The 24,333-nt window shown below is 50.1% G+C and overlaps 5 protein-coding genes across 5 annotated transcripts; 1 reads left to right on the top strand and 4 right to left on the bottom strand.

Moving 5' to 3' along the window:
* Nucleotides 1-3,926: 3,926 nt before the first annotated feature.
* CTHT_0068500 (uncharacterized protein) lies at nt 3,927-6,579 on the top strand (the record flags this gene model as incomplete). Its single annotated transcript, XM_006697075.1, has 3 exons — nt 3,927-4,061; nt 4,123-5,212; nt 5,285-6,579. The coding sequence occupies 3 exons, from the start codon at nt 3,927-3,929 to the stop codon at nt 6,577-6,579; spliced, it is 2,520 nt and encodes an 839-aa protein (XP_006697138.1).
* A 1,146-nt stretch (nt 6,580-7,725) lies between these two features.
* On the bottom strand, nt 7,726-8,634 carry CTHT_0068490 (uncharacterized protein; the record flags this gene model as incomplete). Its single annotated transcript, XM_006697074.1, has 2 exons — nt 7,726-8,209; nt 8,270-8,634. The coding sequence occupies 2 exons, from the start codon at nt 8,632-8,634 to the stop codon at nt 7,726-7,728; spliced, it is 849 nt and encodes a 282-aa protein (XP_006697137.1).
* A 2,193-nt stretch (nt 8,635-10,827) lies between these two features.
* Nucleotides 10,828-13,067, bottom strand: CTHT_0068480 (putative maltose fermentation regulatory protein; the record flags this gene model as incomplete). Its single annotated transcript, XM_006697073.1, has 2 exons — nt 10,828-12,217; nt 12,295-13,067. The coding sequence occupies 2 exons, from the start codon at nt 13,065-13,067 to the stop codon at nt 10,828-10,830; spliced, it is 2,163 nt and encodes a 720-aa protein (XP_006697136.1).
* A 6,988-nt stretch (nt 13,068-20,055) lies between these two features.
* Nucleotides 20,056-20,528, bottom strand: CTHT_0068470 (uncharacterized protein; the record flags this gene model as incomplete). Its single annotated transcript, XM_006697072.1, has 2 exons — nt 20,056-20,411; nt 20,468-20,528. The coding sequence occupies 2 exons, from the start codon at nt 20,526-20,528 to the stop codon at nt 20,056-20,058; spliced, it is 417 nt and encodes a 138-aa protein (XP_006697135.1).
* A 1,670-nt stretch (nt 20,529-22,198) lies between these two features.
* Nucleotides 22,199-23,446, bottom strand: CTHT_0068460 (uncharacterized protein; the record flags this gene model as incomplete). The annotated part of the gene is made up of 1 exon (XM_006697071.1): nt 22,199-23,446. The coding sequence occupies one exon, from the start codon at nt 23,444-23,446 to the stop codon at nt 22,199-22,201; it is 1,248 nt and encodes a 415-aa protein (XP_006697134.1).
* Between the last annotated feature and the right edge of the window lie 887 nt (nt 23,447-24,333).

The following is a 24,333-nucleotide window of genomic DNA, read 5'->3' as shown; positions in this document are numbered from 1 at the left end:
TTTTAAAATCACAAGCAAAGGACGCTAGAAACTCGCCTCGAATTTTTCCCCCAGGCTCCCCCCTTCCAGGTTCCTGAGCTGTCCACTGCTGCAATGTTCCAAAATGGCGGGATGGATGCTCACCAACAGGCCCTTGCAGGGGCGAAACGGGGTGAGTCGTGCCCCGCTGGGTTGGCTGCGGTGGGGCTTCCGGTGGTGCAGCTGAGGGCGCAGCCCCTAAGCTTTCCCTGCGCTAATCTCAGTCTCCCAACGGCTCGTGCCAGAACAACCAGAGGGTGATTCTTGCGACCGGAGTTTCGTGTAGGACACTGCTTAAGACACAATTGATGCCTAACTTGCTTTAGCAGGGCAATAAAGATCGATGACGATGGCAACGGGACGGTTGTGCTTCCTGATGATACTAAGGCTTGTCTCCTCCCCTGCATTCAACAAACAGGACCAAGTACTCCTGCGTCTTCACACAATGACGCTTAGACGGTAAATCAATGCAAACTCTGCGCTCCTTTTTTGCACGCAAAAAGTCGTTGTAATGGGCGAAATTGGTGAATTAACGGGAGTTGCGCTGGCCCGATGCAACGGAGACGCCGGTGTGCCGCGGCTGGTTCTAGAAGGTTTCCAGCTTCCACGTCTCGTCTGGTGTTTCGACTCCCTGTCACTCCCACCGACAGCCCCAGTTGGTCACCAAAAAACCGCTGTCGGACCTAAGGGACAAAGAATTTGTGGTTACCTCAAGGATATGTGTATTCTGAGATACTCTGCTGGTCGGTTGGTCCTCTGGAGTAGATGCCTGGGCTGGAAGTGTGATCCCCGTTTTGCCGAAGTGCCCGGTTCTCTGCCCAGCAGAAAAATGACAGCCCCCACAGGCTAGGGCCAGAGGGGCGAGAGATCGGAGAAAGAGGGGCAACCGGTCAAGAACACAGACAGAAAATGACACGACTGCAGATCGCGAGGGGCCGGCACACGCTGCAAAGAGAAGAGTACACGAGCCTTGAGCCTCGGTCTAAGCCGCGAGCAACCGTGGTGTGCTTGGTCGTCTGACAAGTGACAGGAGTATCTTGCTGCCAGCTTCCCCTAGGACAAACGTTCTCAACGTCGCTGGCGACGGTCGCTTAACTTTGTGCTGGCACTTTAGGTGGGCTCCTGAAGGTATTACTACCTATGTAAGGCCTGGTGAACGCTCTTTAGGTGACGATGGCGTGTATACGTGTGTGTATGCGCGTCTGTGAGCGAGTGAGTGGACTACAGGCCATGCATGGTATTTGAGTCTCGATGCCGCATCTGCCTGCTAGCGGTTGTCGCCGCCGCTGCTTCGCGGGTTCAAGTGGAGGGGCAAGAGGTAGATTGGAAATGTTGGGTGCCAGACGACGCCAGACTTTTTATTACAGCGCCGGGCACAGAAGCCTTGGAACTTCGGCTGCTCAGAACCCCACAGATCGCATCCGGTAGTCTGGCTCTGGCTCCGGATAGCTCAACAGGAGAAAAGGCTCAACGCTTGACCAAGTGTCGGTTGATGCATCACCGCTCAGCCTGCCTTGATGTTGCACTTCCTTGACCGGGACTTGTTGTCAGGTGGGGCTGGACGGCGGCGACGGTCCGAGGGCAAATGGCTCACGAGAACTAGCTGGCGGTTGCGTTGGCTGCCGTGGTTCCGTTAACAAGTATTTTTGGCAAAAGGGAAGGAGGGAAGTGGCGCGCCGTTATGACTGGAACAATGGCTGCGGCTGTGTGAGATATAACGGGAAGAAGGCTAAACCAGCAGACCGGGAAACAGCAACATTGGCTTGATTGAGTGTACGCCGATTATCCGGGAATTCAGGGCCTCGACACCGAGAAACGGTGACTGAGAAAGCCAGGTGCAACGGCAAATGAATCCTGACTGGTGCTGGTGTGGACAAAGCTCCTTTCGACTTATACGGAAGAGCTGGCCTTTACATACGGCCCGTAAGTAGGGAGGCAGGCCCGACCTTTATCCATCCTTTGAACCCACGCCTACCAGAGTTGTGGATTGTAGCCGATGACCGTTGTGTCCTAGGTCTACACTGCTAGCCTTGTCCGGTTCTGGACGCTGCTGTTACTTCTCACTTGCCACCCGTTCACCGCGTGCGGTGGAACAGCGCCGCAGACAAGCCTTTTTTGATCTTCCCCGCACTTCAATGCTTCCTGTGGATTGGCTGTTCCTCCAAGATGTCTGTGCCTCAGCTGTCAGCGCCATGGCCCTCGGCCTGCAGCACCCATCTGGCCCCTTGATGACCCCTGCCAGCGCTCAGTGCTTCGATTACATTGCAGGGTCCCAAATGCTCCCAGGTTCCAAACGTTGGGTATAAGGGTGTCCGGGTAGCTGATTGGTTTTACGGCAATTCATTTCGAGGGTGATACTCAACGCCTTCTTTCAGAACATTAACATTGATTCGCTTGAAGAAACTACCAAGGTTGTCAGGCTGATATCTAACTTCGAGCATTCGTGGGGCACGTGCTACGAATCCCAATCCAGAGACAGTTAATCGTACAGTAGAGAGATGTTCCAAGCAGAACCATGCTCTATGCTCAGCGAGCTTTTGCAATTTGCTGTGACGTTTAACATGTAGGTACGGTACATTCAAGGAGGGGACTGTAAGTACAACATGCATTCCATGACAGATGACAGATGCGGTGCGGGCGCAAATGGTGCACGGACTCGAGATCGAACAATGGGATCAGCAAAACCGGAGGCCAGGCTGAAACACATCACGTGTTGGAAGCTGTGAGGCCGGTGAGCGCAGCAACCAGCAGCAGCACAAACTTTCTGCGATCACTACAACGTGTAAACAGCATAATAGAAAAGAAGGTGGTACATTCGAACCAACCAAGTGCTTTACAGCTGCAAACCATCAAAGAACTATTGAGCTGCTATTCAGACAGGATTCTAAGCGTTCATCGATATAGTGAGGCGCATGACCCCTCATTTTCTGGTTGACTCGGCCAAATCATCCACCTCTTCATGTAGCATCTAAGTAAGGCCAATGCGCAATCAGGCCAGCCGATCTGACAGTTTTGCCCGGGACACAAAAGAAAGACAAGCCCAAGGGCCAACGTCCCTGCTCAACGCTCTGCACTGGCACCTGAATTGGTGACACTACTGTGCAGATGATAGATGGATGCCCAGCCAGCCTAGCTGGGCAAAAAGACACCTTATGCTGGTATGGAGACGAACATTGGGAGCTTCTTGGTGGGATCTTGACAGCCGCTGGATTGGAGTTGAGCCTCGAGGTTCAGCCAATGGGCACTTCCACTCCACAGGCCGCCACTAGCCCACTGCACACGGCACAGGATTGCTTGGCAGTGCCCACGCAGCGTCTCCACATCCATCAGTGGCCCATCCACTGCCAGACTGCCACTGGAGCTCTGGACACCGGACGCTGGACATCCATCCAAAGCACACTCACGCAGGCCACACCCACATCCACATCCACATCCGCATCCTCCATCCTCCATCTTCTATCCACTCCCGACCATCCACTCTCCCCGTCTCACCTCCTAACCGCATCATCTTCAGCATCTCCAATCTCTCGCTTCGCTGACTCCTCTGCTTTTCCATTTCTAGACACGTCGTCCGAGCGAGCAGATAACAAAGAAAATAGAAGACGATAACTAGAAAATTTCACTCCGCCATCGAGCATCGTTTCGCTTTACCCTCACTGCGTATTCTCTCTTCTCTCCCTTTCCTCGTCGTCCGCCCCCTTCGCCTTTGCGACGAGAGTATCCCGCATCCCGACTAGTCTCTTCTCCAGTGATCTCGAGGGAACAGAACAAAGACACAGGGATAAGCACTCAAACCGAAAGCGCTCGGTAGTCTTGTCCATCCGCCCAACCTTTCCGGTGGATGGCTCTCTGAGCGCTCCCTTACCCCCCGTCACCCGCCGCGGCACGACGCTCAGCAACTTGCATCCATGCCAGATCACGGCTTTCTCGTGTCCCATGCGAACCTTGCTGCCTCGAGTTTCGAATCCTCTGCGCCTCCAGACCGTCGTCCGTCCGTCTTCTTCCTTCCCGCCTACCGCGTCTTCTCCCCGCCCCCCCCCATCGTGAGCCTCTTCGACTCGCTCTTCGTAGATGGCAGATGGTCAATCCCTCTCCCTGCTGCAGCACGCCGCCTCGAGTCCGCTTGCTCCGACTGCACTCTCTAGCGACCATCTCGCCAACGGTTTCTTGCTAAACTCCATCCTCAACCGCCTTGTACTTACCCAGCCATCGTCCCTTAGCAAAACTTCTATTGTCGGCACCGCAAATCCCCAAACAGCGACATCTTCGACAACCACTACACGCGGAATGTTCGGGCAGAACCATCAACAGGGGCACAATACCCGCTTGAATGGCGCACCAGGACGTGGGCAAGCCATGCCCATGCTGTACGGTTTCCAACAGCAGTCGGCTCACCCCCACCAGGCTCATGCCCAACATCACCAAGCCATCCAGCCTGACCATAGCGCCCATGCCGCAAGTACAGCCGCCCTTATGGGCCATTCTGCCTTCTCAAGCGGCGTCCTGCCAAATGCCAGCCCATTCTCCAGTGCCAGCATACCAAATGGCCATGCGACCGCGGCGAGAGGTGCCCCGGCCCAGCAGATCACAGAACACTGGGCCGAGCAACTGCGCCTGCACAAGGAGGCTGAGCGCGCACATGCCGCTATGACTGAGCAACACCAACCCCATTACTATGCTCGGCTCAAAGCACCTGAGAACAAGGGCATTGGTGGTTCTTCGCTTGGAGGAGGTTCTGGGAAAGATGCCGATGGAGAAGACGAAAGAAGAAGACCGTACAGCGTGAGCAAGAAAAAAGGGCGTCAGGACTGGTTCAATCTTGACATGAGCGGTCAGGGTTTGCGCGTTCTTGCCCCTGCTTTGTTCAGCTACGAGTTCTTGCAGGAGCTCTACATTGCATCCAACAAGCTAACCTACCTCCCCGCCGAGATTGGTAGACTTCGCCAACTGCGCCTGCTGGAGGCTTCAAACAACCTCCTTACGGAGCTCCCTCCAGAGATTGGCATGTGTACGAACCTGGAGCAGCTTCTCCTATTTGACAACCAAATCCGCGACCTTCCCTATGAGCTCGGCTCACTACACCACCTGAACATGCTCGGCATTGATGGCAATCCTCTCAACCCAACGCTTAAGGAAGAGATCATGGAACGTGGCACAAAAAGCCTAATCAACATGCTTCTCGAGCAAGCTCCTGGTACGTTAAGCACGATCACCTGAAGAGGCGCGAGAGATGGTCATAGCACTAACGTGTCTACTACTTACTCAGTCCCCATGCCTCCCGAACCGAGGAAAACAATTGTGATCCAAGAAGACGTGTCGCCGAACCTTGAACGTATCAGGGTGCTTACCTGGAACATCCTTTGCGACAAGTTTGCCACTACAGCGCAATATGGTTACACCCCTACCGGCGCCCTTAACTGGGACTACCGCAAGAAGCGCATTCTCCAAGAACTGCGCGAAAGAGAGGCCGACATTTTGTGCCTTCAAGAGATTGCCACCGATGTGTTCCGGGATTACTTCAGTCCAGAGCTAGCTCAAGATGGCTACAAAGGGGTACACTGGCCACGCCCAAAGGCGAAAACAATGTCTGAGAAGGAAGCCCAGTCCGTCGACGGCTGCGCCGTCTTCTACAAGGCAAATAAGTGGATTTTGCTTGACAAGCAACTTATTGACTATGCCAACATTGCCATCAACCGTCCTGACATGAAGAACCAACATGACATCTTCAACCGTGTCATGCCCAAGGACAACATTGGCCTTGTTTGCTTCCTCGAAAGCAGAGCCACAGGCGCCCGGGTCATCGTTGCCAACACCCATCTAGCCTGGGAACCTTCGCTGGCTGACGTCAAGCTGGTTCAAACAGCCATTTTGATGGAAAACATTACCAAGTTGGCTGAGAAATATGCCAGATGGCCTCCTCTCAAGGACAAAAAGATGATTCAGGTACCTCTAAGCGAGGGTGAACAAAGAGAAGAGCTGCCTGAGCCTGCACCATCCCAAGAATATCGCAATAATACCGACATCCCTCTGCTTGTCTGTGGTGACTACAACTCAACCACCGACAGCAGCGTGTACGAGCTCCTTTCAATGGGCCGTGTCGAGCCGGGCAACAATGACTTTGGCGATCACCAGTATGGCAGCTTCACACGGGATGGTGTTGAGCATCCCTTCAGCATGCGTTCTGCCTATGTTCATCTCAATGGCACTCCAGATGAACTCACCTTCACCAACTATGTGCCTGGATTCGCCGAAGTCATCGATTACATTTGGTATTCCACTAACACCCTTGAAGTTGTCGAGTTGCTTGGTCCTCCGGACCGTGAACACCTCAAGCGTGTGCCAGGCTTCCCCAACTATCACTTCCCTGCCGACCACATCCAGATCATGGCTGAGTTTGTTATTAAGGCTCGCAAGGACAAGAAGGCCATTGTGGAGGCAGACTTTGGCGGCAGCAATAAGGACTACAAAGAACATAGCGGTGGCTCAGCTGGTACTTCGGGGGGTGGCGGTGGTAATGGTAGTGGCATGAGCAGCGGTAACGGTGAGAAGAAAGATGGTTAGACCATTTGCATAGCTCATTCGGCGCTTCGACTTCCTCTCCCGTCTCCTCCATCCCTTAAGAATTCATAATGGTTCGGCTGAAACCGGGTTGGCGATTGTTGGGTTTGATCGTGACTCTCAGCTCGGCGTGTTGGTGGCCTGGATCCGTACACACAATTGGCGGGATGGATTGTGTTTTGTGGTTGGTTTCCGTCAACGAGGATTGGCCGGTTGGCTGGTAAGGAGTAGTTCCTTGATCTCGTTTGGGGAGGTACAGAAGAACATGGGTGGATGTATCGAAAGAAATAAGTGGTGGAGAAAGCAAGCACAGCGTGGAAGCATGCCTAAACATTTTTGGTTGGTGGTAGTTCGGTGGAGTTGATCGGTCTCGCCCTCCCCAGGGATCATGTAGGAATATATGCCGTGGCTTAGCCGTCCTTGTGCTCTCTTGGGCTCGATGTGTTGTTTGTCTCTGGTTATTTGTCTGGTTTGCTGTTTGTTCATGGTCCATTCAAGCTGTGGGTTCCTGGTAGATGGTTCGGAGTTTGTTTTCCTCCCGCTTGTTTATGGGCACGTTTATCGATCGAAGCAATAAAAGGATAGACAGTGCATCAGTCCCCTCTTGCGCCCTTCGGCTACGTTTCGTACCAGCATTTTTATTGTTCCTGAGATGTTTGTTGATCCGTCCCTTGATGATATATGTAAGCACAAAATACCTTCCACCTTGTCACTCAAGTAAACAGTATCATCTCAAATTGAAAAAGAAGCCCTTTCTGATCTGAAGACTGCCACGCCAACAGAAAGGTACGTCCGCCAAACGCTGCCGGCTGATGATCTCAGGTTTGCAACGATCACATCACATGCTGTTATGCCTTGGCCATGTCTCGGCCTAACGCATTCTATCACGCAGGTCAGCGTATCATATAGTGTGTACACTAAGTTAAGGCCCCTTTGTTTGAACAAGATGAAAGATGTGGGATATAGTTGACATCCCTTCACGAGTTGCTACATGATCTTGCAGGTCATAGATCCTTTTCATACACATCAAAATAAATACCCACGACGCCGATAATTTCATACGACTAAGCCTAGGAAATGAAGAGTCTCTGCGTAAGGTGAGCAGAAACCCACATAGCCGACTTCCGAAAAATCATGCCCTTGACTCAACTAAATGATTTGAAGTTCAACTTCTTCGTCCCATTCATCAGGGTTCCTTTGGCCGGTGGGCTTCACCAACTTCCTATCAGATCCTTGGTCAATAACGCTTGGGTCTGACACAGGATAATACAGCCCAGAAATGCTCCAGAGACTGATGAAAAGGAGTTCCAGCCACCGGTCTTTTCCCTTTTGACTCCTTTCCTCCTTGAGGGCACCGTTGACAACCACATAACCTCCACCGGCTTTCCAGCGCATCGTCATTATCTTTGCTGCGAGGAACCCATACACCCAAGGAATTAGGCGGGCAGCTGACTTTTGCCTGTAGTCGCTGTTAATACTGCTGACCATCCACGTTCTGCCGTTGTTGTGGTGCCTGTGCTTGAACCAAATGTCTTCCAATGAACCTTCTTCCAAAACAAAACTCCTAACGCTTCTACATTTATGGTGATAGCCCCCCTTGGAGCTACCAACCTCAATGTCCTCCCACCACCGGCTATTTCTGGGGTCCGAAACTGCTCCGACATCATAAAATTCCCAGTTAGTGACAACATACCCTAAAGCACCTGTTGTTGCAGAAGTTTGGGGCCAATCCATTGCATCTTCAACCACATTCCGAGACCAGATGCCTCCCCTTTCTTGGCCTAACGTTGATCTGCCATCGTTACTCAAACTGGCTTTTGCCTCATTGCGGATGACACAATCGTCTGTCTTCCAACCGTTTTTCAACCGTTGGTCACTGCTGCCATTGTTCGCCCCCGAGCTTCCATTCTGCTTTCCCTTGCCCTTCGCTTTGGCCTTTGTTTTCCTCCAGATAGCGAGTACCCATTTCCTTCCTCCAGAGACTAGAATACGGACAGAAAGAGGGTGGCGGTACTCTTGAAACTGTGACTGGTATTGTCCTGTGAACCGGGAAAACATCTTGTCGGATAGGCTTTTTCTAAGGAGTGATTGTCTACTAAACAGCTCGGAAGGATGTCTGATCCTATGTTGGGAGGTCTTCAATTTGCTCGTGCTCGTTACAGTTTGCAATCGAATTGGATGTGTTTTCTGTCCTGATGAGGTTGGTTTTGGCTGGTCAACGAGAAAAGAGGTTCGGTCTGATGAGAAGACACAAGATTTCCACGGAATGAGAGAGATAAAGAGAATTACTAACAGTGTATCCAGGAGTTTATATAATGTGAACCTTTGGACTCAGTCAAGAGCTCAAGGATAACAGACCGAGCAGTCAAGCAGTAACAGCTGAGAAAACTCCCGACTAGCTAGGTATTGACACATCTACATCTAATCTTCCCGGCGCTCTGGGACATTTCAGGTGATGCGAGAGGCTAAGATAATGGGCAAAGAGTGAATTAAATATGTAAAAAGGAACATACAAACAGGTTAAGGAGGATGGATACCTATAAGCTTAGGTAGACACAATCTCTTTCAACAGCGAGTCCGCGAATGACACTTCGTGGACTGTGCCACTTCAATGTCCGACAGATAAGCATCGATATAAATACAGGCCAACCATGTTTATGTAGTTCTCACTGTACCGCCTCGTTTTCCCCGGAACTAATGGCATGATCACTTACCATCTGATTCATATCCTAAAGATTACCAAGGTAGATCTGCCACGCTCCAATTTTTCCCCTTCAGATTCACCCAACAGCAAACGCGGCTCTTCCAGGCTTAGAGACACCGTTGAGCAGAATACTTAGTCGGTCCATCTTGGAATGATAGTAGAAGTCCACAGCAAACCGCCTAAACCTTCTTTCTTGAGCCCATAATTCCTAGTATCTTCCGTACTCTCCATCCTCCTCTCTTCCAAAACAGGCCACTTTGGTAACCACTGGCACGCACTACGCTCATTTGCTTATGTCATACAATTGAATTCAGATAAATATCTTCTTCAAGCGCAGCCTGTGGACAAGCCGGGCCGTTGAGTTGGGGAAAGGCCGATAGTGTGGTATGGGACCCTTTGGCTTTGCCAACCCGTTTCTAGGCCAGACCAGGATATTTGTGGCTGCAACCCTGCTAATCCCATTCCCCCCTTCTTATTTCCGCTTCAGGTGAGAATTTTGCCCACTTGATTTGATGACTGGCTAAGTTGTGGACAGGAAAAGAGCATGTTCGGGGCTTCAGCCCTGACGAGGGCAATGTGTATTAATGATGTATCTCTTCTCTCATTCAGACTCATGACGACCTTTTTTTGTATTACATTCTTGTTCAAAGTTATCATGAGTATGGAATTCGTCAAAAAGTCTAGGTGATTGGGACCCGTTGAAGCTCCAATATTGTTTACAACACCCAACCAACTGCATGTGTAACTTAATATGTTGCCATGAATAGCAGTCGTGTCACATACCTATAATTAAACTGTTCTCCGTGTGTCGTGATGGGGACTTTCGCTTGTTCGGTTGTCTGCCAGAACTTTCCTACCACCTGGTGTGCCCGCGGATCATCATTCTAAAGTTCGGTCACCGCTGGCATGCAGCCAAACAATGATTTCCTGGAGGCGGGTACAATTAACCGATACTGTTGTGGCGCGTGAATAACGCATTTGGTAAAGTAGGAGAGCGAGAAAGCATGCCAAAGATATCGAGTGACCAATTCTTTCCCGGTCAATAATGTCTGCTGATGTACAGTCCAGAATGAACATATATAATCGTGATATGAAACAACCAAATTGCTTCCCTCCATGTCCAGCCATCATTAACTGCTAACACCGTCGAAACACCCAGCTCCCCTTCGATATACCTATTCCAATCAAGCCACCTATAAACACAAAGCATAATCTCTAAAATAAGATAGAACAAAAATATCACAGGGAAGAAATAAGACCTGTCTGGGTGCTGTTTTCCAATTCTTGAGAATGGGGCTCACTGTCACCCATTACTTGTATGCCCCAAAATCCTATCCAAAGAAAGCCACAAGTATAACCAAAGAAAGAAAAACCAAGCATTACTCCTCACGATTGTCCCAAGACGATTTGAATGCATGTCCAGATGGCTCCCCTCCTTCAAGTGACCAAAGGAAAAAACATATACCAGAGATTTATGACGGTAGAAGTTTGGCTCCACAGGAATAGCTACCCCTTCACGGCGTCAACTCCTCTGTTATGTGCAATTGCTACCTTTGTAGAGCATTGAAATCTATAGTCGTCCCCATGGTATTCAATGTTAATGGGTTCATGACATCCGTGTTGGCTCGTTGCAGAGCTTGAAAATCCCCGACTGCTCGTAACTGTGACATTCCCATAGCAAAACTATGCGTCCGATGCTGTTGGGGCTGTACTCTTGCCAGTAAACTTGTGCTGCTGACTGTTTGTGCTAAGCCTGTGTTTATCCCGCTGTTCATTCCCTGGCCCAAGTGCATCTGAGAAGCAAGCCCCATGTTAGTTGGTGGGTTGACGTTACTACCGGCGATATTGTGGATTTGGTGATTTGAGTTGGAAAATGGAGATATGGGAGTATGCTGAGGCTGTTGCGACTGTTGATCGGCCATTGCCCCCGATGTAGGTAGTGAGGAAGGGGGTGGTGCATGGCTCATGGGGCTCATGACCATCTCTGGCATGCTGGTGAAATCCGTCTGCAGCCCATGGGGCAAGTCAATGCCAGGTGACATGATACCACCGGGAGAACTCGTAGTAAAAGGGGAATTCATATCGTTGTTGCCGGAAGGAGCAGAGTTGGGGCTGTTAGAATTGGAACCAGAATGGGAGTTGGGGGTCATATCATTAAGTCGTGGGACACCAAACTTGTTGTCGAATTCGCTGCTAAAACCACAGGGAGGTTGCGCCATGCCGGCAGTGCCGAATCCGTCAAAGATATCAATGGTTGCAGGGCATGCTGCGCTCTCTGGGGCGTTCTGGAGCATTGGACTCGCAAGCTTTGGGAGTTCTGCATGCACCTTGTTCAACAACAAAGGCAAAAATCGGTGCTCTCCATTCCGGATAACATGAACGACGTTGAGGATCTTGCGCAGTTGGTCATGTGGTGAAGGGATGAACGGTGTCCTGGGCGCAGGTTGCATAGCAAGGATCTCAGTTAAGGCGCAGGTAACGTTGAGCAGATGTTCAAACAGGCTGAGACCCTGTAAACCCAGGTTGCCGGGGAAGTGAGAAACCATGGGCAAAAGCTCATGCATGTTGATGTTATCGACGTATGAAAGCCCTGCGTTGTTGTCATTCCCGTTTGCAATGCTGACTTCCCAAGCCTTATGCTTGAGCCATTGCTGGTTGATTTGAATCTCAGAGAGCTGGGCATTGGTATCGTTCAGGTATGGAGGAAGCACGTCCTGAATCTGCTTCTCCAAAGCCATAAGGTATGGGTCCGAGCACTCCGACTTTGTTTTCATCCAAAGTTGAAGAAGAACTTCATCGAATCCGCGAAAGAGGCCAATGAGCCGCAGGAAGCTAGTCCCACTATGCGCGAAGGGATCGGCTGGGTGGTCACTTGGGGCGGGCAGAGCAATACTGGCTTGTAGGCTCAACGGACGGCGGTAACGCAGGGCATAGGCACTGTAGCAACAATGTGCTTGTTAGCATCCGAAACTGCGAGCAAATCGGATGTTTTTGGCAAGTGCGACAGAACTTACCGTTCAGTTACGAAAAGCAACCAATACAGGCGTCTCCGCCTGGACACATCAATCCCATCACCGTTGTCGCACTGCAGGTATGCTTGTTCTTCGTTCATAGACATCATGTGGACCAGGGTTGTGGCCTCGCGCAGATGGTACCAGGCCTTCTCGTGCATCTCTAATGCATGGTGGACGGCGAACAAAAAATAGCTTGTGCAGACGCTATTCAGCGTTGGCGAAGCCACATAATCGAACCCTTTCCGTACACGAAGTGTCTCCTCCATTAACAGCGTGCCAGTGACGATATTATTGCCAAACATCATGTCTGGGTTAAATGGGTCGGTCATGGGCATCACCATGCCTGGTTGCAGGGACACAAAAGAGCAAAGCGATGTGAGAAGGCAGTAGGTGTCGAGATTTTGGTCCATGTACATGACATCTTGATCGAGGCGGCTACGCTCGAGAATCGGCATAATTGGATACATGTGGTTGAAGAAGAAATCGACGCAAGTCTTGAGGAGCTCTTTGGTTAGAAGCCGTGGGGTTGGGGCCAGAGTTTGGCTGGCGAGGGCGCCATTTTGCAACTTCGCGGTCAGCGTGGACTGGCGCTGCGTCTCCTTGAGTTCGTTGATGACCTTGGCGCGGGAGCCCTTGGGGCCCTTTTTCTGCGGGATCGAATTGTAGGTGCAGGTGAGTTGCGATGCAGAGCAATTGCGGCACGGGTTGATGCCGTCACACTTGACTTTACGGCGGTGGCAGGCGTCGCACGCCCGCTTCACAGCCGTCGACATCTTTTTGGGCTCCAACTTGACGATGTGGATCGCGCTGGGCGATCCGTGAAACTCTCTCGTGGGCCCCGAAATTCACAAAAGTGCTATCGTGATGCCAAGTTGACGAAGGCGACAGCGTTGCGCCGCGTATCACCGTGCCGACATCCACAAGCCAAATCAGATGAAATTCCAATGCGTTGGGACGGTCTGGGATTGAAGGGGCGTAAATCGTGGGGACTCCGGGCTCTCAATCGTAGGAAATCTGAGGTTGAATCGGCCAGGCAGGCCAGCTGTTTAGTCGGATGCAGGAACAGCGTGACGGTGATGTCCCTGTGCGCGTGCACTGGTGATAACAATGGCACCTCGTTCCTCTAGAGGATCCGGAGTCGACAATTGAGGTTTGTTGCTGGCGAAGGTCGCGGGTTGTAGTCGATGCTTTTGATGCGGCTGTCAGGTGGATGGTTGAAAGAAGGAACAAATAGAAGGAAGACGGGGAGCCATCACCAAAATGATGGGTGCGGAAATGACCTGCAAGAAATGGGACTCCTCCATCGCGAAGGGGGAGGGGGCCGCCTATTCCTAAGAACGCTTAGCGCCCCTCAGCCGTAAATTTGCAACGGAGCCTTCCTGCCCTAGGTACTCTTGTCCCCGCGCGCGGCCAGTGCGTTTCACCCAAGAACTGCCACGCAGCGCAATCACACAGAGGGAGGTGCTTTTCCATTTTTTTCCGTGTAAAACGGATCTTTTCCTTGTCAATGTTGCCTAACATCTGGAACATCACCCAAGCCCATTTCTCATTTCACTCAAGTCAGGCATGTCAAGAACTGACAATAACCGTTAATGCTTTACACCTCGGACAACTAGGTACCTGATGTCTTCTTGAACTTGGTTCGGCATCCAAACCAGTTGTGAGCAGCTGGCCAACGGGAGAAACGGGCAAAGTAGGCAAGTAATACATGGAAGGTACCTACTCCGTGCTTTTTTGCGTACTAAGAAAACAGCATGCCTGCGCCTGCAGTCGATGAGCTGCCGTCTGACCGAGGATGCGTCGGACGGCTAAGGGAACAACCAATCAGAGTTGGTATCTCCGCATGTTTCGTGCAAGGCGCAGCTTGGGAAGCAACGCTGGTAAGTTATTGTACAGTACGGCATGTAAGCTAAAAGCCTTACGGACCCATACGTTGGGAACGCTGACGTTGACCGAAGTCGCCAGAGCCGTCTGTGTGCGAGGGTCTCTCGCAGACATTGAATATGTACACAGAGCCGCATTTTCCAGGGCATTGTACATTGACCCAATGGAGTTCTCACGTAAATACATTACCTGTCTGTCACCGACCACTGTGGGTAGGTAAGTAAGAGGTGTAGTCTTATGTTTATGTACAAATACATCGCCTAGAAGTTTCTTGCGGATGCCGGGGCCAAGAGAAGCGCCGTTTTAATGTATTTCTCATGGATCTATCCAAAGAGACTTGTTGAGCTTTTCGTGAACATACCGATACGTATCTGGTTTGTCGTCATTTGTTCCTTTTTATCTCAGCATGGTTCTTGTCTCTTCTGATGCTATCGTACCTGCCTACATATCGGTGGGCTCCAAGTTCGAACGCACAGGACAATGATCCAGTGCAATGGGTCAGGAACACGTCCCGTGGTCAAACCTAAGTATGAGACACTTGCAATTGAACATTGGAACCCATTTTGGGTTCTTGTCAAAGACAAATAATCCATATACCTAGGTACCTGATAATCCACTATATAATTCGCAATCCGTACTAGGTACCGCCATAAGCGAGTCAAACGCAGTAACGCAGCAGCATGTTGCGCAAGCGCTTCCATCCAAAGGCTCTCCCTCGCCAAGCGACGAACTGCTGTGTTACTTCCCTACCTCACTTACGGTGGGACGCAGTGCTTAGGCTGGTTGTCGGTTCTGCTCAAATGCATGCACGCACCTGAGATTACGGGGCAACTGGCCCGACGGAGAACCGTAGTACCTAAGGTAACCTCCACAACCGTTTTCTCTCTTCGTCGCATCGCTGCGGGGTGCTGCAAACAAGAAACGGGAAGCAGGTCGTATTGAGTGCGGGAAAGGCTGGGGTTGGATACCTGAATCCTTAGGACTCCGAAAGTCTGGAGCTTGGAATGCGGAGACCCCAGCATTCACTGGCTGCGCTGCTCCACATTCGGCCCGATAAGGCTGTGAATCTTGACATCTCAGTTGGGAGTACCACATATATTCGCCTGAAAAAAAAAGCGCTAAAATTGTGGATAGGTACGTGGACAGGGCGGGAAGGTCGGATACCGACCCTGCCTCTTCGTTCCAGATAGCAGTGGATTGTTATCACACGCATGTGAAATCTGATGTCCTGGTTGTGGGACTACTTTGCACATCAGAATCCGCTTGACGGCCTGGAAAGAGGAAGCCTTTCGATCTTCCCCGGACTCCCTGTCAACAGAAGGCTAGCGTATTTTTCTTATGAGTGGAGCCGGTAGTGCACAATAGGACAGGTGACTTCTCTTGGGTAAGAAAAAATTGGTAAGAACAGATTGCCTTGGAGGTACACCCACACTCCCACTTACGCAGACACTTCTGCTGTGTCCGCCCACGTCCTGGAAGCTTTCCAATTCCGAACACCATGGCCAAAGCCACTTAGGTACCCTACGCTGCAGACGTGGTAGGTATGTGCCTTCTCGGTCTTGCCGCAGTAGCAGAGCGAACTGGAATTTAACAGCATTAGCTGCGGACGTCGCATTCCCACGTTCGAGTAACTGCTTTCATGCCCACAATTTTCATGAGGCTGAGAACGGACACGAAGCCCTTGTTGGTCTTGGCAGCCTTGCTGGGGTCGGGCTCCATTGTGTACGCTGATTCATATATGACACATAAATTACAGTAAACTACCCAAATCTGGTAGCAAAGCTTGACCAACTTCCTTGTCCTGATTCTCCAGGATTTTGGCTGATGGGCTTGGCGCCCTTCAAGCAATCATGGTGGTGACGGAGGATGCCGAGGTGTTTTTACATGGTGTTGGCATTTCCCCCATTTTATGCCCAGAATGTATGTCCAGGGTTTGATCGTGGTTTGAGCCCGACGCCCTTGAACATCGATGCTCAAGCCTAACCCAAATCCCCGAAATCAGCACTGTCTATGTTAGGAATCTCAGTGCGTGCCGTCAGAGGTTTCAGGGGGTGGCAAGCAGCTCGGCGGTCGTGCTGTGGGCCTGGAACGGACAAGATTTTAAGCCGGTAAGACCACTGCCACACTACAAGTCCTTGCGCTCGGCAGCCACGTAACCGCCGACCAACTCATACAGAAAATTTCGAAGCTCGCTAATCATGAATTTACAGCGCTCACACGATTAAGCTTTAGCTCTCCGCAGCCCAAATCTGGAGAAAAGTTGGGGTTCGGGCCGATGTCTAAGACGAGCCTGTCACCTCCACAACAATTTTTGCGAGTCTTGCACTTGGCCAACTCCAACGGTCAAAACAAACTGATATAACCGCATGCGTAGTAGTCATGAAGACAACTGACCTGATTCTGTTGGACTCTATACAACAAACAGAGCCCCGGTACCTGATGTGACCACCAAAAAGTGACAACACCCAGAGCGTATCACTGGAATAGGCTCGTACGCCGGGCAGGCCCGACACTCTTCCCCTTTCAACATGGCTGCCGCACAGTCAGTCCTTTGCTACCCTGGGCATGTGAACGTACTGCCAGCTACCAGTTAAGGTTCAACCACATGATTATGTTTGGTTGTTCTAAATTCAAGTACGACTTGTACATTTGAGCCCTTAGGAGGCAGCTACCCAGAAATCAGATGCCCATTTTTACCAAGCAGTTGGAGGCATGAGTTAAGTCTTGCCAGCATTAACCGAACACAGCAAACAATCTCAAAGCAAGCTGGTCTTTCATGTGCAGGAGTTGCGTCTCTTGATGCCGGTAAAGTTTCAGTATATGATTGGTTTGTCTATTCCTCCCTTATGCACAGTTCAAAGTCAAATTGGCGGGTTTCCTCCTCCTCATAAAAAAGTCCGGTATGCACTTGCAGAAGCCCTCTGCACTCAGCCAATTGGGAAAATCTCTCGCTATGACTGTTAACTACATAAAGCGGAGGACAAGCAGCCTTATTAGATTCTTATGCATGGTGACGCAAACCACATGGCTGGTCAAACATCCCCCCTCTTTCTGGGTCCTCATTGACTACAAGGCCGGAAGGCCTGGAATATGACCGTGTTAAGTGGGAGGTCATATGTGGAGTCATGCTGCATAGATGGTCAGATTTTGGAGGATTTCGGACCTGTCAGTGATATGTTTCCTGCAGGAGCAATAGCCCTCTCATACTAGCGGCTGTCCACAGGAAGTCGTTGAGGTAACGGAGAGGGCAATGTGTTTACAGTGGCTTGTGATTTGCCTCGCAGTTCAATCGGCCACGACTTTTCATCCCCCTCTTTTGGTAGAGTCTGAAAAGGCGTTCGATCTTCTTCAGCATTTATGTGTCATCTAAGCCTGAATGCTAATTCTTTTGGATATTATATGCTGACCATGGGTGGGATTCTTTGCGCAAGAATTACTCTAACCACGTACATTACCTGCCTTTCAAACTGTCTTGCTAAGATAGAGGTGTTGTATCTAAACTGACTACAGTTCGTCATACGTAGTATAACAGTAACTCTTCTTACCAATTGTGCACATATCTTGTAACACTGTTAAAACTCATCAAAGGAATCATATAGGTTTCCTCTAGTCTGACCATGACTCAAGTGTCGGCTGGTTTTCTTCAGTGAACCAATGTTTTTCCTGCGCCACAGATCCCACAACAAAAAAACGCTTTTGCAAGCTGTATCGCCAAAAATTAGGTATATCTTTTTGAATGCTTATGTTCCTTCTGTGATACGGTTGAATTGACGAAGGCATTCTACCCGATACGCTGGGAGGTCTAGCCGTGGTGCAGACCCTCCCAGAAGCCAAAACATTGGCTAATCGGGCAGCGCTTTTCGATTATCCACAATTGCCCATCATCACCTGTGATAATGATTTCCGGCCCTTCACCATCTGTGCGTTTCACTTCCTTCGTTGTATCAAAATCTCCTCCCATAGCTAGTCATTTGGACTCTGGGAAGAAAGGATGCTCTGTCCTTTACCACGGCTGGAGACGTTCACACCAACTGAAGTCACCTATCCAATTGTGGTATTTCTCCCTATCAAGTTGTCATCACTTCACTGTTCAACATCATATGCTCTGAGCTAGAAATGGATTACCTATATTGAGGTACCTTTTGTCTATGTGCCCACTTCAAAAGTTGTATGCAATCCGGGGAGACACCATCCTGATCCCCGAAAATGAACGTTATGTATTGCTCTCCATTCCATCAGCCGCAGATGATGTGGCGCAACAGGACTCATGAGTCGTCGGGCATTATGTTGGCTGCACGAATTATAAAGCAGCTTGGACCCACCTCAAGCAGCAACAGTGTGGATACCCAAGATAACACCCTTATTTGTCTTGAATAATCTCTTAATTGTACTTCAACACTTTACCTTCTCGAATCTTCAAGATATTATTCTCTTTACCAAACTGCTCGAAGTCCACCTGTATTTGATTGAGCTTAGAAATTACAGGTTTGGACTTGAACAATTAAGGACTTTAAGGTCTGAACAATTCTATGGTTAATCAAGGTATGCTGCAGCTGATTTAATATAAACTACTTGTTTGCGAGCTAATTCCTGAGTCTAACTCTTTCACATCTCCAACGTGACTTCATCTTCCTCGTTCAGCGTCCAAATATCTCAATACGACTGCTTCCCTCTTTTAAGACTTGCATTTGGATTCTAGTTACAAATGGCACCTGATCCACCAGGCTTCTTTCCTCCTCCAGTGACAATATCTCCCCTCATCCAGCCACACAAACAGACCTTTATCCTGCTCCACGGTCGAGGCTTCCACCCGACTCCGTTCTGGACTGATCTCTTCTCAATGCCCATTCCCGTCCCTGCTCCTGATACTCGTAACAATACGACATATGTCCTAAGTTCTTTCCCGAATTCGTCCGAACAATCATCGTTGCGAGCGCAAACAACAGAGTTAACATCGTCATCACCAGCAGCAACAGCAGCAAGATTATCCACATTCCGAGCAATCTACCCCCACGCCAAATTTATCCTTCCTGCGGCTCCCTCTCACCGCGCAACTATCTACAAGCGCAAGGTCATACCTCAATGGTTCGACTCCTGGCACCTTGCCCCGGTTACTACAACAACGAAAGAACACGTAGATGAGGAGCCCGAGGAATGGCGTGCTATCCCAGGTCTGCGTGACACAGTCTTGCATATCCACGATCTTATCAGAGAAGAAGCAGTGTTGTTAAAGCATGGGGCACAGGACATTGTCATTGGAGGGTTCAGCCAAGGATGTGCAGCCGCGTTAATGGCCCTGATCCTGTGGGATGGAACTGAAAGACTAGGCGGATTTTGGGGAATGGGTGGATGGTTGCCTTTTGCTAGATTGGTTCGAAGCGAAGTGAGAGCCGCAGAGGAACGCACCGTGGAGGCAGATCAGTTCGACCCTTTTGAGAGGAACGATTTTCGTTTGGGATACATTGGGGAGAGGGGAGATAGAGGGATTGGCGCCCGGGTGGTTAGGGCACTCCAGGAGCGACTGGAGATAGACTGTTACACCTCTGCATCAACAACCCTCCCGAGGATATACGATACTCCTGTCTTTTTAGGACATGGAGATCAAGATGACAACGTGCCCATCTCTTTGTCGAGGCAGGCAGCTGAATGTCTTCAAGCTGCAGGTTTTGCCGTTATAGAAAGGCATGAATACCATGGCCTTGAGCACTGGTACTCTCCCTCCATGTTGACCGATGTTGTCAAGTTTCTTAGAAAATACTGGAAAGGGAACACGAATGAATGACTGAGCGTTATGGCTGTTTTATTATCAGCATTACCCTATGGCTAACTGCATCTTTGCTGTCAGGGGTACATAGCATCCTTCTTTCACCTGTTTGCTCAGAGCCCACAGTTACTGAGAGGTACCTGCACGACGTGCGCATCAACACGACCTAATTCGACTGCCTTATTGTTCGTAAGCGCATTCATAGCTGTCAGACCGATGTTGAGCCCATGGGCAGCGTGATCGATGGCTAAGATATGGATTGTGCGGCCGTTGTATGTCGCCGCCCAGCAAGTGCCGCAGTTGGGAGAGTTCCAGCCACCGATTGCTTCCGATCCTCCAATGAAGGGGAAGTTCTTCACATCACCCTGGACCTTCCAGTTGTATTTCCACATGACTCCATTGGTGCCGTCTGAGCACGCCACTGCTGCCAAGGAGCGAGTTGCATCGTCGTAGCCCGTGTCGTATGACACTACAGAAGCCAGTCAATCAAAGAAGTTTGCTTTAAACAAGAATGAAACTACTAACCTGTGATGGCTGATGTAGCAGTGGCATAGAAGAGAATGCTGGCAAGCTTGGTGAGCTGCATGTTGATATTGTTCTCTGGGATATGGATGGGTATCAAGCAAGCTAAGTCAATGTATTGGATGAAGAATGTTGTTGGGGCAAGTTATTGGGATGAGTGAACTAGCTGCCAGTGAAGTCTGGGTCTCCCAGGTTTTCTTCGGAGGAGGGTTGAGTTGAAGGGAGCATCTTATATCTTGTTCTCCTTTCCCCTGGTACCTGCCCTGTTGCCGTCCTTGTGTCCAGCAAAGCTTCCATTACCGTGCTATTGGGCAGTTGCGGCACTGGCAACTCCCTGTTGAACAAAACACGAAAAGACCTGATTTTCTCTACATGCATCCGAAGCCAAAAGAAGACTGTCTTCATAGTCTTGGTTCTGTTGTTGCCAGATACCCCATCCATCCTCGTGTCCTTGTTTGAGGAACGTACTGTATCCACATATATCATGCTTAGCTCTGGGCACCTGGCAGTGTGTGGTCAGGCGGGTATGCATGTGTCCTGCGGACAGCCGACATATCTCCTGGCTCTTTCGGCGCCGTTGCGTTTGCTACTGCTTCTGTTCGTATTCCCAACCACCGATGAAGGTATCGGCAACTTGGCTGTGCAGCAGAATCTACAATGTGATCTCAGACCGCTGCCACTACTGCAAGATCGATGAGCAACACGTGCACATGCATAATACACACGGAGCCGATTGTTCCGGTCTCCCTGACCCTCAACTAATGTTGCATCTAGTTGTGGCCACAACGATACATATGCTTACTTACTGTGCAATTCTTTGAGGGTCCTATGTCTTTGTTCCGTTCACTTACAAACCTCATCTTATGATGCCATCTAGATGTGAAGGCGTCTTGTTGTCTCTATGCTATGAACGAGTAGTTTTGACTGGTCGGACAAAAGTGGTCCGTTAACAGTGTTGAGATTCATCGAATATCTCCCCTTCTCTGCACTACACAGTCACGTTGGCCTGTTGGGCTGATGAAATTCGGAGATTACGTACCTGGTCAAGAAGTCCTGGCCTTACTCCTGTGCCCTGCTAATGGCTGTACTCACTGTCGTGCCCCAGGTCGTATTGTTTGACTCGGACCATTCCAGAAAACGCAGGTGTCTTTGTTTGCCCCATTACTTTTCGCAAACACGAGAGGCACAAGGACTAAGTCATAAACACAGCTGGGATAGGAAGGTAGAAGACCGAGAAAAGTTCCCTTCCCCAAAGCCACAGTGAACTTCAGTGCTCGTGTAATTTATGTGCCCCCAAACCAGATTGAGACTTGCAAAGATAATAACAGGGGAGAAACTCTGCAGCACATGTTGGCCAAGTCTACCTAGGTATCTGAACTCAAGGTACCAAGTTTGTGATCTCGAATATTTGAAAGTCTCCTAACAACTCCGCATTCCATTACTGGATGTTTAATACCACAGAGAATGCAGATGATGGAAAGCTGTTAGGGGAAGAGCGCGTCCAAACGTTCCATTCCAAGTTTTTTGATGTAATTCAACCAGTGGAGATGCTGAGAGGATGATTCTGCATACTCATGTGCGCCTGATGATGCCTGCTGACTCTGGACAACTCTTGTATCATCCTCCATGCTCATGCCTAAACTCCTCACAATAGGCTACGACTCCCCTATGCCAACAATAGCAAAAATAATATTCCAATTAACCTTCAACCAGAAGCAGAGTGTCAAAAACTCCTCACACAGCTTCCCAATCCATGGCTTCCACCATAAAGCCCCATGGATCCTCTTCATCTTCTTCCTGATACTGCCATTGCAATTCGCGTAACTTCATCTCCCTTACTTTCTCCCTCCGTTCTATTTCCTTCAACCTGTACGCTTGCCGCTGTTTCTGCGCCTCTTCTTCCTCCACCTCTGTAGCCCAGTCCCGTATTTTTTTATCGTCCAACCCACGCATCTCGATATCTCCATCTTCTGATGAGGGAGCATGCCCAAACTCTGCCTTGTATTCCTGCTCGTAAACATAACGCCGGGCAATCCCCTCCGCAGCATCAAAGCCACAGAGGATGGTATTCACGATATCTGGGACACGGTATGATTCGAGGGGGGCAGGGACTTTCTTGGTCGGTCGCCACTCGGTCTCAGGAGCATTAGTCATATTCTGATTTGGGTCACTACCACCATTAATACTGGGAACTTTGTCATCCTCATCATTCCCCGCAGTTTTCCATCGGTTGCGGAGCTCCTTGGCCCGCTGTAACTGACGGAGCACTTCGCCGGTGCCGAGGGCAGTATGCAGTGGGTTGTCCTTCTTCATCAGCGTGGCGATCACGTTGGCATGATAAGTATGCTGTTGCACAGTCCGCCATGCACTCGCCGCAAGGCCTTTTGGCTTGTCCTTGTTTTGAGCTATGCCATTGTTGCCATTGTTGCCCTTGTGGCTGTCTGGAGCAAGCAAACTCCCCCTCTCCACGACGATTCCAAATACCAGCAGCAAGTGTATGATAGCGCGCTCCATGAGCATAAAGAACTCGAAGTAGTCGAGCTTGAACATGATTTCGTTCTCATCTACAACGGCCGGGTCAATCTTTTCGCGCTCGATGGCCACTTTGTAGCCGACCTCGAGAAAGCGCAGCTTCCACTGCAGGCGGCGGAAGATTTTGTGAAAGCGAATGAGCTCCCGCTTTGCAGAATTCGCATCACGCTGCGGACAAGAACCATTGTTTCCTTTGTTCGTGTTGTTGGCAACGTGATTCGACATGGCAGCAGGCGGAGAAGGACCGGCACTGGACGTGTTGTTGTTTTCATTGCTCGTGCTGCAGGCAATGGTCACAGGAGGTACAGTCAAGGTCACCCTTGGTGGGGAGGACGGTCGAGTGGGAGATCGAGCAGATGAGCGCCGAGAAGACGAGGAAGATCGCGAGTTCTGGGAGGAGGAGCATTGAGCATTTTGTGGTGCCCACCGTGAAGCTGCCAGGCCAGGCATCATGAAGACGGTGGGAATTGTAGCTGTTTGATGACTACCGAGTGGCTAGGAATGGTTGGGTACCTAGCTGATGCCGTAGAGCCTCATAACTGTTCAAGTATTGAGCAGGTATCCATGCTTGGCGCGAAGCTAGAAGTCGAAGATACTTGGATGTCTGGTGTTTCTTGCAGGTCAAGCTCGGCAATCGATCAGCAGCGCAGTCCTTGGTGGGTTGTCCGCCAAGCCAACAACGTGGGGTCTCAGGTTGGCTGCAGGCCCCTCGCATGACATCGGGTCAGCAGACCCGGCTTCCTGCCATCAATGAACTGGCAGCGGCGAGGTGGAGAGCTGGGCAGAAGCAGCTGCATAAAAGACCCTCTATTTAAATCAATGGGGATAGAGTATCGTATGTAATAGCCCATGACTTAAATACATGGCCTGTCTTTTCGCAAGAAACAGTAACGTAATGCACCTAAGATGTTCTTCCTTGACAACCACCTCCTAGGAGAGGCTTGATGAACGCCAAACCAGCGCATTCACTTCAACCGACAGTCCATCACCGAGAACGACTGCTACAAAGATAGACTGGCTACCTAGCATCACTCTGAACATAAGCTTAAAACTGCCACACCTTCCTCACATCCTGAGGGAATCTGAGATTGCAATGAATAGTGGCGAGATCTAAGGATGCGTCACCACATCATCTGGGGAAGTGTAATACCAGGCATACTGGCAAACGAACGACCATGGGCAAGCTCAGAGCGCAAGTCCGCCGTGGGCCAAAAATAGTATAATCACGACTCTGCTCCATAGAGCAGTTTCAGAAATTATGCCGGAAAGAACGGATACTACAATTAATCTAAGTCAAAAAGGCAAAGAGAGCTGAGGGAAAAAGGAAAAAGAATACT

Source organism: Thermochaetoides thermophila (genome assembly GCF_000221225.1).
Source record: "Thermochaetoides thermophila DSM 1495 unplaced genomic scaffold scf7180000011822, whole genome shotgun sequence".
NCBI lineage: Eukaryota > Fungi > Ascomycota > Sordariomycetes > Sordariales > Chaetomiaceae > Thermochaetoides > Thermochaetoides thermophila.
Note: the sequence above shows the minus strand (reverse complement) of the source record. Positions and strands in the feature narration are given on the sequence as shown.